The 14,600-nt window shown below is 46.5% G+C and overlaps 2 protein-coding genes across 7 annotated transcripts in view; one reads left to right on the forward strand and one right to left on the reverse strand.

The window, feature by feature from the left end:
* The first annotated feature begins 1,998 nt into the window (after positions 1-1,998).
* ZFR (zinc finger RNA binding protein) overlaps positions 1,999-14,600 on the forward strand; it is a 59,248-nt gene continuing 46,646 nt past the window's right edge. For 4 of the 6 annotated variants that reach the window (XR_013220991.1, XR_013220990.1, XM_077282000.1 and 1 more), the window contains exon 1: positions 1,999-2,121. The gene's annotated coding sequence lies outside the window, so the exon portion shown is untranslated. Of the gene's footprint in view, positions 2,122-2,211; positions 2,235-14,600 lie in introns of those variants that run through there. The other 2 variants (XM_077282019.1, XM_077282009.1) reach the window with 2 other exon arrangements.
* LOC143793674 (uncharacterized) lies at positions 6,170-8,308 on the reverse strand. The gene is made up of 3 exons (XM_077280720.1): positions 8,105-8,308; positions 7,196-7,813; positions 6,170-6,548 (listed from the first exon to the last, which is right to left on the reverse strand). Exons 1-3 carry the CDS (start codon positions 8,145-8,147, stop codon positions 6,526-6,528), a joined length of 684 nt encoding a protein of 227 aa, XP_077136835.1. The 5' UTR covers positions 8,148-8,308; the 3' UTR covers positions 6,170-6,525.

The following is a 14,600-nucleotide window of genomic DNA, read 5'->3' on the forward strand; positions in this document are numbered from 1 at the left end:
TTAAACTTTTATATATTTTTCATGTTTTTTATATTTTTAAACACATTTTTTTTTACTTTGCCATGCTTCAATAGTCTCCATGGGAGGCCAGAAGCATCCACTACTCGATGGGCTCTGCTACATAGGAGCGATGCTCAGATCACCTCTATGCAGCAGAATTACAGACTTGCTATGAGCGCCGACCACAGGGTGGCACTCACAGCAATCTGCCATCAACAACCATAGAGGTCTCGAGGAGACCTCTGGTTGTGATGGCAACGCACCGATGACCCCCGATCAGCGGGGGGTCAGCGGTGCTCGTACTTCTGGCAGCGCGGCCGGCAGCGCTTGTTAAATGCCGCTGTCAGCGTTTGACAGCATTTAACTAGTTAATGGGTGCGGACGGATCGCGATTCCGCTCGCGCCCATTGCGGGCACATGTCAACTGTTGAAAACAGCTGTCATGGCACGGCTCTGAGGTGGGCTCACCGCCGGAGCCCACCTCAAAGCGGGGGATACTGCCAGCTGACGTACTATTCTGTTAGCTGGCAGAAAGGGGTTAAAGTAAGGATCGTGAAGTGAGAAGAGTAATACCAAGGGTCCCCCAAAGACACAGTATTTATAATAGGATTACCACTGCAGCCAGGTTGCTGTACCCCTGGACTTCATAGACTTCCTATGAAGCCCAGGGGTACAGCGTGGGCTCCAAGTGGGCAGGACTAAAGCATCCCTAAGGGTACGTTCACACAGGACTTTTTTGCTGCTTTTTTTTATGCTAATTTTCAGCTGCTTTTTACAGTACCATTAAAGCCTATGAGATTTCAGAAATCTCATGCACACACGTTGGTTTTTTGTTTGATCAGTATTTTCTGCTTTGCTGCTGTTTTTGGACATAGGGCATGTCACTTCTTTCAGCGTTTTTGCTGCGTTTTTGCAGCGTTTTTTTGAATGGGTGAAAAAAACGCTGCAAAAACGCATGTAGCATTATTTGCTGCGTTTTTTGTGCAGAAAATCATGGCCAGCAGGAAGGGATCTCACAGCCAAGAGCTTAGGGGTGTGGTGAGTGAGGTGTGAAGAGCCATTGTGAGGTGTCCTAGCAGCTGAAAATTGGCATAAAAAAAAAAACTGCAGCAAAAATCTGCAGCAAAAAAGTCCTGTGTGAACGTACTTAACGCACCAAATACGCACCAAAAAACGCACCTAAATTAGCATAAAAAAAAGCAGCAAAAAAGTCCTGTGTGAACGTACCCAAGTGTTTTTAGCTTTGTGGTAGTAAAAAAAAAAAAAAGTGATTTCCTATGTTCCCACCAACAAGAAAAGGAACAAAGATTAAATCTTGCAGAAAAAAAGGCAAAAATGATTTGAATATTCAAACGATTCAGCCTAATTTCACTTTTAGAATTTTGCTAAAAAAAAAATAACAGGAATAAAACACAAATTTTGACATTATGAAAAATGTAGGAAAAAAAACACAAAACGAAAAAAACCAAGTAGAAATGAAGAGAAGCGGAGAATAAAAAGCCAGAAAAGAGGCCGAGTACAAAATGGGTTTTTTTTGCGCATTTTTTAGAATAACTGTTTGGATTTTAACCGATTTTATTTTTCCATTTTATTATTTTTAGCGTTATTTTGTCAGTTTGTAGCATTTCTGGGTGTGAGCGACCACACGGCGCAGGTATCATTACTGGACATTTCCTGTGACTTTTAGAAAAACAATTGCAGCTGTAGACCAAGGTGAGAACGGATTGTGAGACATTGTGCACCCAGAAAAGCGCACAGCAATCTGCTCTCCGCGAGTCCTGCCGCGCCGTGTGCACTGGGCCACATGCGGCCGCTGCACTCCTGTTGTCACATGTCTGAGGCCTGCAGAACTTCCAGAATATTCCCAGCAGTCACACCACGTGACACCGAGCCTGCGACGCGCTGACGTCACTGGTTGGCAAGAGGCGAGCGATTTGCGCGCTTCCTTCTCTCAGCGCTTTCATCTTGTCATTCATGCCAACCACAACGTGGCCGCCGCTGCCGTTACGCACAGCCGCATTGGTGTCCCTCCTCCCCCTTTCAGGTTAGTGCGTCGGGTCCCGCGGACGTCAGTTCCTGTAGGAGAGGAGGCCGGAGACGGACGCGGGTGAGAGCGGACAGGTGCGTGCGGTACAGAGGCGGCCGGCGGGCTGTGCTGGCGGATGGCGGGACGTCGCGGAGTGGTCAGGAAGGCTTGTCCGCTGCGGCGTCACCTCGGCGCTCAGAGGCTGGGGGTGTGGTGATTCCTCCGCAGAGGCCGCTGGGGGGCACGGGGGGTGGCGCAGAGGGGTCGCTCATATCTCCTAGGTCATCAGTAATACGCCCCTCAGCCCGTGTCATACTCCCATCGTCCCGTGTAATGCTCCTCCCGTGTAATCCTCCCCGTGTAAGGCTTCCCCCCGTGTAATCCTCCCCGTGTAAGGCTACTTTCACACTAGCGTTAACTGCAATACGTCGCAAATGCGTCGTTTTTGCGAAACGCCGCATCCAGCAAAAGTTTTTGCTGGATACGTTGTTTCGTCATAGAGTAACATTAGCGACGCATTTGCGACGCATTTCCAAACGGTGAATGCGTTTGGCGGCGTTTGGGCGTATGGTAGCGGTCCGTCGGGAGAAAAAAACGTTACATGTAACGTTTTTTGCTCCCGACGGTCCGCTTTTTCCGACCGCGCATGCGCAGTCGGAACTCCGCCCCCACCTCCCCGCACTTCCCCGCACATCACAATGGGGCAGCGGATGCGTGGGAAATATGCATCCGCTGCCCCCGTTGTGCGGCGGAGACCACACTAGCGTCGGGAACGTCGGCCCGACGCGCAGCGACGGGTTGTTCCCGACGCTAGTGTGAAAGTAGCCTAAGGCTCCGTTCACATTTGCGTTGTGCGCCGCAGCGCACAACGCAAACAAAAACGCATGCACAACGCTGCGTTTTGCGCCGCATGCGTCCTTTTTTTCATTGATTTTGGACGCAGCAAAAATGCAACTTGCTGCGTCCTCTGCGCCCGGACGCGGGCGCTGCAGGGACGCATGCGGCGCAAAACGCAAGTGCGACGCATGTCCATGCGCCCCCATGTTAAATATAGGGGCGCATGACGCATGCGGCGACGCTGTGGCGCCGACCGCAAATGTGAACGTAGCCTTAGGCTCTCCCCGTGTAACATGCTCCCCCCGTGTAACATGCTCCCCCCCCCGTGTAACATGCTCTCCCCGTGTAACGCTCCCCCCGTCTCCTTCCTCTGGTTGAGGCCTCATTTCCATGGTAATGGGGTTCATGCAGATGGACGCCGTCCCCTCGGAAAGCGCCATTACCTGCAGACACAGGGTTAATCTACCACGCTGCCCGTCCACTGCCGGACTGAGTGCAGCTACCGGAGGAGAATGAAATGTTATCCTGCCAAGAGCCGGTCGGAATGAGGAACGGCTGTCAGTCCTGGGGGCGGTGCGGGGAGCAGCAGTCAGTCCTGGGGGCGGTGCGGGGAGCAGCAGTCAGTCCTGGGGGCGGTGCGGGGAGCAGCAGTCAGTCCTGGGGGCGGTGCGGGGAGCAGCAGTCAGTCCTGGGGGCGGTGCGGGGAGCAGCAGTCAGTCCTGGGGGCGGTGCGGGGAGCAGCGGTCAGTCCTGGGGGCGGTACGGGGAGCAGCGGTCAGTCCTGGGGGCGGTACGGGGAGCAGCGGTCAGTCCTGGGGGCGGTACGGGGAGCAGCGGTCAGTCCTGGGGGCGGTGCGGGGAGCAGCGGTCAGTCCTGGGGGCGGTGCGGGGAGCGTCTGTCATATCAGGGTGGGGAGCAGTGGTCAGTCCTGTGGGTGGCGCGGGGAGCGTCTGTCAGTCCTGTGGGTGGCGCGGAGAGCGGCGGTCAGTCCTGTGGGTGGCGCGGGGAGCGGCGGTCAGTCCTGTGGGTGGCGCGGGGAGCGGCGGTCAGTCCTGTGGGTGGCGCGGGGAGCGGCGGTCAGTCCTGTGGGTGGCGCGGGGAGCGGCGGTCAGTCCTGTGGGTGGCGCGGGGAGCGGCGGTCAGACCTGTGGGTGGCGCGGGGAGCGGCGGTCAGTCCTGTGGGTGGCGCGGGGAGCGGCGGTCAGTCCTGTGGGTGGCGCGGGGAGCGGCGGTCAGTCCTGTGGGTGGTGCGGGGATCTGCTGTCGATCCTGTGAGCAGTGCATTATTATTATTTATATAGCACCATTGATTCCGATGCTGTTGAGGTGACCGTGTGGTCATTACAGGCTGTAGGCTTTCTTGAAGAGATGGGTTTTCAGGTTCCATCTGAAGGATCCAAATGTGGTTGATAGTCCGTTGTGTTGGGGCAAAGAATTCCAGAGGATGGGGGATATTCTGGAGAAGTCTTGGAGGCGGTTGGGTGAGGAGCAAATAAGTGTGGAGGAGAGAAGGAGGTCTTGGGAGGACCGGAGATTACATGAGGGAAGATATTGAGAGATTAGCTAATAATAATAATTTTAATATAGCACTAACATATTCTGCAGCGCTATAGGCTGTGTGCACACTTTGCGGTGTGCTCTGCGGGTTCTTCCGCAGCGGAATTGATAAATCTGCAGGGCAAAACCGCTGCGGTTATCCCTGCAGATTTAATCAAAAAGGAGCAAGTGTATGCAAACAAATTGGGATCACCACAAAATAAGAATTTATACAAAATCCAGCTTTATTCAAGAAACTCCACACAAAGACATAAAAACATATTAAAACAACCCCCTAAAAGTATGACCTGGGGTAATGGGTCCATATAGATCATTGATAGAAATTGTAACATAGCAAATAGCCACTATACAGCCGATATATACATGGAACACAGAACCAAAAATATGCAACACACGGGCATTAAATGGTGCGATGTAATAACACAGATGAAGTAATACACCCTTTACTATTCTATGTCCCACAACAAAAAATCTACAGATAGAAAAACCTAAAATACACTTAGGGGCATAGTGAGCACCGTGTGGCTGCCTAGACCCTAGTATTCAGGTCCCATATTAACTCACCCTACCTAACACCTAGGCGGTAATAGGGCTCCTAGCAGCGTTGGTTCAGTGGATATCTGGCAGGCTGTAGCGTAGCTGTGACCCACGCGTATCGACGCCCGTAGCGTCTTCCTCAAGGTCGATATAACAAGTGCGGTACATTTCTTAACTTAAATAGCTACATGATTTCTTTTTACACCTACCAGGTGTGAGCAGCAGTACAGGCAGTATCACTTCATTCCTGGCGTCCCCCAAGACCTACTGCGCAGATGCTAAACGTTCCCTGTGATTGCACAGTGAACGTAGCTGGTGCATGTGCATTGCAAGATGGTGAGTCACCCATCTCCATGGGAACAAAGCCCCAGCTCCAAGCAACAGTGCTAATAGCTGTAAGAGTGGTAATGTGAATACAGCCACACAGAGCGGCATCGCACAATTACCCTGCACATTTAGGTTAGGGATACTGCATGCATGTATCGTTTATCACCAGAAAAAATGTGTGAATGTGCACAACCTAACACAATGTCCCGGTCGTGCAGGGGTATGATAGCCCCAGAACAGGAGAAAAATATCTTCGGCTGTCGGAGGCATAAAGCACAAGGTACAAAATATATGGTATCTTTAACCATGACTTTGACATACAGAAGTACACTCACATCAAAGTCTCCATCCCTATATTCAGTAGTCCAAGTGGTGGTGCCGGACACTGGAGCACCTGTGTTACAACACCAGCATTAACTGCACACGGACCAAAGTGGCCACGAGTTCGATCCTACCAGTAGTAAACTATATACAAAAGGAGGGAGAGAACCAGTAAAGTGCCAATACATTTTGGGCAAATGCCACTATATCAGTAAGTATATGTGTTAATATATTTTGGGCAAATGCCACTATATATTAACATCCCATAGAGATTACCGTATATATACAGTGAATATATAAGGCAAAACAGAACATGTATGCGCATACATTTGTAATTTTTTGTTGGGTGGAGTAAATTTACTCCAACCAGATGGAAAGGGGGCTAGAGGCCCAAGAACAACCCAGTAAAGAATGTTTCCCTAATATATTGCTGGCAGACATAATGAGATAGCATAGCTATGAGTGAGGTATCCAAGCAAGAATTGTAGATATTGGATAATTGGTAGACAGATAGTTATTGCAACCCACGAGGGGTCCCAAAAAAAAAAAACAAAACAAAACAAAAAAAAAAAAAATTAATAAAAAAATAAAAATAAAAATAGAATATACATATATACATACACATACACACATATATACATATATATATATATATATATACACATACATATACATATATATACATATAATATAACATGATTATTGCCATGTAATTTGGATATAATAGATTTGTACTAGTAGTATAATAATTGTATACGTAGACAGTCCACACTGTATAATGTAGACAGTCCACACTGTGAGATGTATAAATCCGTCCTATAGACATCCGACCATCTGTGGGTAACCGATGTCCATTACATTTGCTGAGAACACAGCACGTACAGAAGTCCACCGGACCAAGTGCTGTGGAAGAAAGAGATCAGTAGTTCCCTCCTGTTAGGCCTATAACAAAAAATATATATAATAAAACAGTAAATAAAATGAACAATAAACACTGGAACAAAATCATAAACAAAAATGAAAAGTATAGATAGAGTTGATACCCAATCCAGCCGAGTTTTTACCCATTACAGTATACAATAGAACATATAGGTAAAAATCCTATAATCTTTTGTAAAAACCTGTATATAAGAGTTCACCATTCAGGCCGCCTGGTATCAAACTCTTGAGCTCGTAAATCCATCGGGATTCCCTCCTCAGTAACTCATCTGATACTCCGCCACCCCTAATATTTGGGGTAACCCCCTCTAATCCCATTACACGAAGGGTCCTCGGGCTGCCACTATGATGTTCTAGAAAATGGGTGGCTACAGTGGTCAACTGCTTGCCTTTATCCCTATCGCTTTTAGCTGTGGATATACTCGAAATATGTTGCTGCACCCTGCGGCGCAATTCTTGTGTTGTTTGACCAACATAAAGTTTGTTACATCCACAGATTAGGGCATAAACTAAGTTGCGTGTACGACAATTGAAGTAAGATCTTGATTTTACCCGAAAGGGCAAGGAGGGAACAGAGATACCCATATCGGCCAACATCAGTGGGCACACCGAGCACCCCCCACATGGATATGAACCAAAGATAACATTACCTGAGTGTGTTCTAGATGTACACCTCCTGAAGTGGCTCCTGGATAGATGGTCTTTCAGGTTTCTTGCTCTCCTGGCCACCATCTTTGGTCCATTGGGGACAAGTGTCCTCAACCTCGAGTCACTCAATAATATCCCCCAATTATCATTCATCAAGCGACGTACGTCGTCCCACTGGTTGTTATACCTTGTTACAAGACTCAATTGGTCCTTGTTGGCTCTTGGTTGTACTTTAAGAACCTCTTCCCTTGGTTTTTGTCGTGCGTTTTCAAAGGCCCTGGAGATGGCCCTCCGTGGATATCCACGTTCTAGGAAGCGATTCGTAAGCTGTCTCGATTCATTCTGGAAATCTGTTGTGGTGCTACAATTTCTTCTGACTCGGAGAAACTGTCCCTTTGGGATGCTATTGCGTAGATGGTTTGGGTGGAAACTGGAGTAATGTAGGACGCTATTTGTGGCGGTTTTTTTCCGGAACAGGGTGGTATTGATCCGGTTGTCCTTGGCTGTAATTTTCAAATCCAGGAAATCCACCGAACTCCTAGAATAATTGGATGTCAATCGTATGTTACATTGGTTCGTATTAAGTTCGTTAACAAATTCTTCAAACGCCTCTGCCGTACCTGTCCACAAAACAACAATATCATCGATGAATCGGTACCATTTCAAAACATTTTGTTGAAAGTACCGATTCTTGGATACCTGAGTTTCCTCCCACCATCCCATAAAGAGGTTTGCATATGGGGGCGCGCACCTAGCCCCCATAGCGGTCCCAGAAACTTGTTTGTAAAAAACCCTATCAAAGGTGAAGTAGCTCTTCTCCAAAACCATTTTCAGAAGGTCCAGGACAAAAGAGTCATGCCCCCTATTCCCTGTTGTAAACTTGTCCAAAAAGTAGCCTATAGCTGAAATACCTATGTCGTGTTGGATATTGGTATACAACGCTTCGACGTCCATTGTGGCCAGAATGGTGTCATCGGGTAGTACAAGAGGGTCCAATTGTTGTATCAGGAACGAAGAGTCACGTATATACGAGTCCAACTTAAGCACGATAGGCTGTAAATAGAAATCAAGGTAAATACAAGACTTTTCGTAGAGCCCACCAATCCCCGAGACTATAGGCCTACCCGGTGGCTCCGTCACAGATTTATGTACCTTAGGTAACATGTAAAATGTGGGAACCACCGGGTACTTGACCGTCAAAAAATCCAATTCCCTCTTGTTGATGATATTACGAACATAGGCATTACTCAGGAGTTTGTCCAGGCTCGATTTGAAAATCAGAGTAGGGTCTGATGGTAGGGCAACATAGTGCTGCGGGTTGCCCAATTGTTTTTTAGCTTCATCAGATTTATCGCGGCTTGTTCCGCGGTTTCCGCTGCGGGTTTCCGCCTATACTATTGATGCTGCATATGCAGCAATATGCAGCATCAATAGTAATGTTAAAAATAATAAAAATTGGTTATATACTCACCCTCCGATGTCCGGATCTCCTCGGCGCTGCACGCGGCGCTCCGGTTCCAAAGATGCTGTGCCGAGAAGGACCTTTGTGACGTCACGGTCATGTGACCGCGGCGTCATCACGGTCATGTGACCGCGACGTCACCGCAGGTCCTGCTCGCACAGCAACCCAGACCGGGCGGCCGCGTGCAGCGCTGAGAGGTGAGTATAGCATCATTTTTTATTTTAATTTTTTTTTTTTTACACTATTTATGCTTCCCAGGGCCTGGAGGAGAGTCTCATCTCCTCCACCCCGGGTAGCAACCGCACATTATCCGCTTACTTCCCTCATCGTGGGCACAGCCCCATGCGGGAAGTTAGCGGATCAATGCATTTCTATGGGTGCAGAATCGCTGCGATTCTGCACAAAGAAGTGACATGCTGCGGGTTGTAAACCGCTGCGTTTCTGCGTGGTTTTTCCCGCAGCATGTGCACTGCGGTTTGCGGTTTCCATAGGGTTTACATGTTAATGTAAACTAACAACAACACGACCAAAGGATGATTAAAAAGGCCCAAGTATAAAGAAATATATTTTATTAGACACAGTTTAAAAATACAAACGTGTAAATAGTGGATGAGACCACAGTGCAAATAGCAATGAAAAACGGGATGGGTGCACCGCGACTGAATATAAATAAATTACAAATATAGTTGTGCTGAATTGCACGTAGATAATAGTACATGATTTATTCTAATACCTCCATATATAGCACATTTAGTCAATATTAGCACCAAAAATCGTAGTCAAAAGTGAAATGACGGCGAGAAATCATACAACATACCAATATGGAGAAATGCCAAATGCTCGTCCAGCTAGCAGGAGGTATAGAAAGAAGCCAGTGGTCACCACATCACCCCGACGCGCGTTTCGGCGCACAGCCTTCGTCAGGGGGGGACACATGGTCTTTGCCTGATGAAGAGACCTGTGTAGTCTTGAAATCTTGCAATTTGTTACCATCTTTTCAGTTAGCCATTAAAAGGTATCAACCACTGAGGACTCTCAATTCCAAATATTTTGCAGACACATGGCCTGCTGGAGGTCATTTTGCAGGGCTCTGGAAGTGCTCCTACTGTTCCTCTTTGCACAAAGGCTGAGGTAGCGGTCCTGCTGCTGGGTTGTTGCCCTCCTACGGCCCCCTCCATATCTCCTGGTGTACTGGCCTGTCTCCTGGTAGCGCCTCTAGCCTCTGGACGCTACGCTGACAGACACAGCAAACCTTCTTGCCACAGCTCGCATTGATGTGCCATCCTGGATGAGCTGCACTACCTGAGCCACTTGTGAGGGTTGTAGAGTCCGTCTCATGCTACCACGAGTGTGAAAGCACAACCAACATTCAAAAGTGACCAAAACATCAGCCACAAAGCATTGGTACTGAGATGTGGTCTGTGGGAGGGCAACAACCCAGCAGCAGGACCGCTACCTCAGCCTTTGTGCAAAGAGGACAAATTGCTATTTGCACTGTGGTCTCATCCACTATTTACACGTTTGTATTTTTAAACTGTGTCTAATAAAATATATTTCTTTATACTTGGGCCTTTTTATCATCCTTTGGTCGTGTTGTTGTTAGTTTTGGTAAATTGATGATTGGCCATATACATGTCCTATTTATAGTGACAATATTTGTCTAATATGCTTTGATACTCTTTAATATGATGTCACTTGGATTTTTGTTGGTCTTTGCTTATGATGTTAATGTAAACGCTATGGAAACTGCTGCGGACCCGCAGCATCAAAATTGCCGCGGATCCGCGGTAAAAACCGCAAAGTGTGAACATGGCCTTACAGTTTGTACACATTATCATCACTGTTCCCAATGGGGCTCACAATCTATAATCCCCATCAGAATGTGGGAGGAACCCGGAGGAAACCCACGCAAACACGGGGAGAACATACAAACTCCTTGCAGATGTTGTCCTTAATGGGATTTGAACCCAGGACTCCGGTGCTGCAAGGCTGCTGTGCTAGCCACTGAGCCACTGTGCTGCCCTAGTTCAGAGGTATACGGAGGAGAAACGTTATGGATGGCTTTGTAGGTCAGTGTTAGTAGTTTAAACTGGATACACATGGTGCGGCTGTCAGTCCTGTGAGCAGTGCAGGGAGTGGCTGTCAGTCCTATGCATGTGGTGTATGTGTATATACAGTGGGTACAGAAAGTATTCAGATCCCTTTAAATTTTTAACTCTTTGTTTCATTGCAGCCATTTGGTAAATTCAAAAAAGTTAATTTTTTTTCTCATTAGGCTAAGTGCACACGTTGCGGATTTACTGCGGATCCGCAGCGTTTTTTTCCACCCAGAAACGCTTCAGAACTGCAAGTGATTTACAGTACAATTCAAATCAATGGGAAAATAAAAATGCTGTGCTAATGGTGTGGAAAAATCCGCACGGAATTCACAGCAGATTAAAAAAAGGACCATGTCAATTCTTTGTGTGTTTCTGCAGTGTTTCCATTATAGAAAAATGCATGAAATCCGCAGTAAAAAAAAAAGCACAAAATCCGCATTAAAACGTGCAGATTCTGACCTCCGTTTTCTGCCAAGAGATGCAGAATCCGCACAGAAAATTCCACACTCAAATCCGCAACGTGTGCACATACCCTTAATGTACACTCTACACCCCATCTTGACTGAAAAAATGTAAAAAAAATTTTCAAATTTAATAAAAATAAAAACTGAAATATCACATGGTCATAAGTATTCAGACCCTTTGCTCAGTTTTGAGTAGAAGCCCCTTTTGAGCTAGTTCAGCTATGAGTCGTCTTGGGAATGATGCAGCAAGTTTTTCACACCTGGATTTGGGGATCCTCTGCCATTCTTCCTTGCAGATCCACTCCAGTTCCGTAAGGTTGGATGGTGATCGTTGGTGGACGCCATTTTCAGGTCTCTCCAGAGATGCTCAATTGGGTTTAGGTCAGGGCTCTGACTGGGCCGGTCAAGAATGGTCACAGAGTTGTTCTGAAGCCATTCCTTTGTTATTTTAGCTGTGTGCTTAGGGTCATTGTCTTGTTGGAAGGTGAACCTTCGTCCAAGTCTGAGGTCCAGAGCACTCTGGAAGAGGATTTCATCCAGAATATCTCTGTACTTGGCCGCATTCACGTTTCCTTCAATGACAACCAGTCGTCCTGTCCCTGGAGCTGAAAAACACCTCCATAGCATGATGCTGCCACCACCATGTTTCACTGTTGGGATTGTATTAGGCAGGTGATGAGCAGTGCCTGGTTTTCCCCACACATAGTTCTTAGAATTATCACCGAAAAGGTCTATATTCCTCTCATCAGACCAGAGAATCTTATTGCTCATAGCCTGGGAGTCCTTCATGTGTTTTTTAGCAAACTCTATGCGGGCTTTCACTTGTCTTGCACTGAGGAGAGACTTCCATCAGGCCACTCTGCCATAAAGGCCAGACTGGTGGAGGGCTGCAGTGATAGATGACTTTGTGGAACTTTCTCCCATCTCCCTACTGCATCTCTGGAGCTCAGCCACAGTGTTCTTGGGGTTCTTCTTTACCTCTCTCACCAAAGCTCTTCTCCCACGATTGCTCAGTTTGGCTGGACGGCCAGGTCTAGGAAGACTTCTGGTGGTTCCAAACTTCTTTCATTTAAGGATTATGGAGGCCACTGTGCTCTTAGGAACCTTGAGTACTGCAGAAATTCTGTTGTAACCTTGGCATAAAATAGACTCCACGAAAAACTATGTTGGAATTGCGTTTTTTTTTTGCCTAATTTCACTGCACATTAGATGAATGGCGTAATTCAAAACTGACACTCGTTCTGAAAATAATGGCGGCCCTCTTGTCAATTGGCTTTGTGTACAGAAAAATGAAAACTGAAAATCACTTGGTTGGGAAGATGTGAAAGGGGTATTCTGCGTAGAACAAGTTCTCACTGGTGGTAACCTGCTAGATCAGGGAGGGTCTGCCGCTGAGACCCCCGTTGTTTTCCTCATTCACTCTGTATTGTTCATAAGAGCTTTCTCCGGCCGCCCAATAGACAAGTGGAGCGGAGTTGTGGGCTCCAGTTGTCAGACCCCCAGCAATCCTCTTATTTTAGCAGCTTGATGCAAAAACCCTTTAGAGTGATTGGGACCCCCAGGAATGCTGCATCCCCTGCACACTCGAGCACCACTTAAAGGGGTTGTCTAGTACTGGGTAAGCCCCTCTTAACTAGAATAAGAACAAATGAAACCTGCCAGCTGTCTTGCAGATCCCTATCTCACGGGTGGATGAGCCTCTGTTAAAACCGGTCAAATTTAAGTAATTATCAATAGACAATGTATAAACCGACCACTGCTCATTTACAGCCCCAGTGATGTGGACCACCAAAAACTGTACGACGTGACGTGCTGCCGACAGGTCGCAGATGAGTAGTGTAAAGCGTCCACTCAGCGCCACTGTGTCTCAGACTTTCCTTCCATCGTGTCGTCCCTGTAAGTGATATTTTTAGTCACGGCGACACTGGACACCTTGATTTCCACTGGCTGATGTCTGTTTTCCTTTTAAAAAGGATGTCCCATACTTCAGACATACGGTACCACTGTTCACGCAGGTTTATTAATATGGAATATGTCAATTATGTTTTAGAATACATGTAAAAATAGTTCTAAGTGGGCAACCCCTTTAATTTATTGAAATTGGCCACATCTGTATTTTTTATTTTTTTTTTACCAGTTCTATTTTATTTCCCCCCCCCATTGCGCACTATTGCTCACGGCGATCTGCAGACCCCACAGTTGGTAAGCATTATTCACAGCTGCTGCGATAGTGTAATAAACAGGAAAATAATGATTTACACAGGGCTGCTGGAAAGTGCACGCTCTTCAGAGCACGTCCTATTGTTGCACTTAACTACGGGAGGTTTCTCCCAGCCTTTTTAGGGCATTAAACCACAGCAATAACATAGTTAGCAAGGCCGAAAAAAGCCATTTGTCCATCCAGTTCAGCCTGTATTCCGTCAGAATAAATCCCCAGATCTTCGTCCTTCTAAAGAACCTAATAACTGTAAGATAAAATATTGTTACGCTCCAGGAAGACATCCAGGCCTCTCTTAAACCCCTCGAAAAAATTGCCCTTGTGGGTTTTCATTGAAACTGCTTAGGGAACATTTCCTAGAGCTGCTTCTTTGGTTCAGGACCCGGCTATTTCTTCCATTCCTAACAATTGCTTTTAACAGCTCTAACAAAAAAAAAATGTTGTCATATATGTGGCTTATATATAATGAAATCTAAAGGGCCTAAAGTTGAAGAGGACACATTTCCTTCGTATTTTACACAACAATATATATATTTTCATCTTTTACATTTTAAAAATTGGAAAATGGACTAATGTAAAAGTTTGGGCACCCTGCATGGTTAGTACCCAGTAGCTCCCCATTTTCCAAGTATCACATCTTGTAAACACTTTTTGTAGCCAGACAAGACTTTCCTTTCTTGTTTGAGGGATTTCCATCCATTCTTCCTTGGAGAATTCTTCCAGTTCTGTGAGATTCCTGGGTCATCTTGCTTCCTCTGCTATTTTGAGATCTCACCACAGATTTTCAATGATGTACAGATCAGGGGACTGTGAAGGCCATTGTAAACTCTTCAGTTTGCGCCTTTTGAGGTCGTCTATTGTGGATTGTGATGTTTGTATAGGATCATTATCCATGTGTAGAAGCCGTCCTTTTTTCACTTTCAGCTTTTTTACAGATGGTGTTATGTTTACATCAAGAATATGTTGAAATTTCATTGAATCCATTTTTCCTTCTACCTGTGAAATGTTTTCCCTGTTCCATTCTCTGCAACACAGCCCCTACTGCTGAGACTACTGAAAAATAGGGGCATGAGAACCCAAACTCAAAGGGTCTGGGTCCATTCATAACACAAAAAACAAAAGTATCAGGGTCCCACCTCCTAGCGATGGATCAACAATATATAT

Source organism: Ranitomeya variabilis, chromosome 1, assembly GCF_051348905.1.
Source record: "Ranitomeya variabilis isolate aRanVar5 chromosome 1, aRanVar5.hap1, whole genome shotgun sequence".
NCBI classification, from domain to species: domain Eukaryota; kingdom Metazoa; phylum Chordata; class Amphibia; order Anura; family Dendrobatidae; genus Ranitomeya; species Ranitomeya variabilis.

Coding starts and splice junctions, on each gene's coding strand:
- LOC143793674 (XM_077280720.1), bottom strand. CDS start 8,147: ATGGACGTCGAAGCGTTGTATACCAATATCCAACACGACATAG. Junction 7,814..8,104: donor CAATATCCAACACGACATAG/GTATTTCAGCTA, acceptor TTTTGTGGACAG/GTACGGCAGAGGCGTTTGAA. Junction 6,549..7,195: donor TACATCTAGAACACACTCAG/GTAATGTTATCT, acceptor TTTTTGTTATAG/GCCTAACAGGAGGGAACTAC.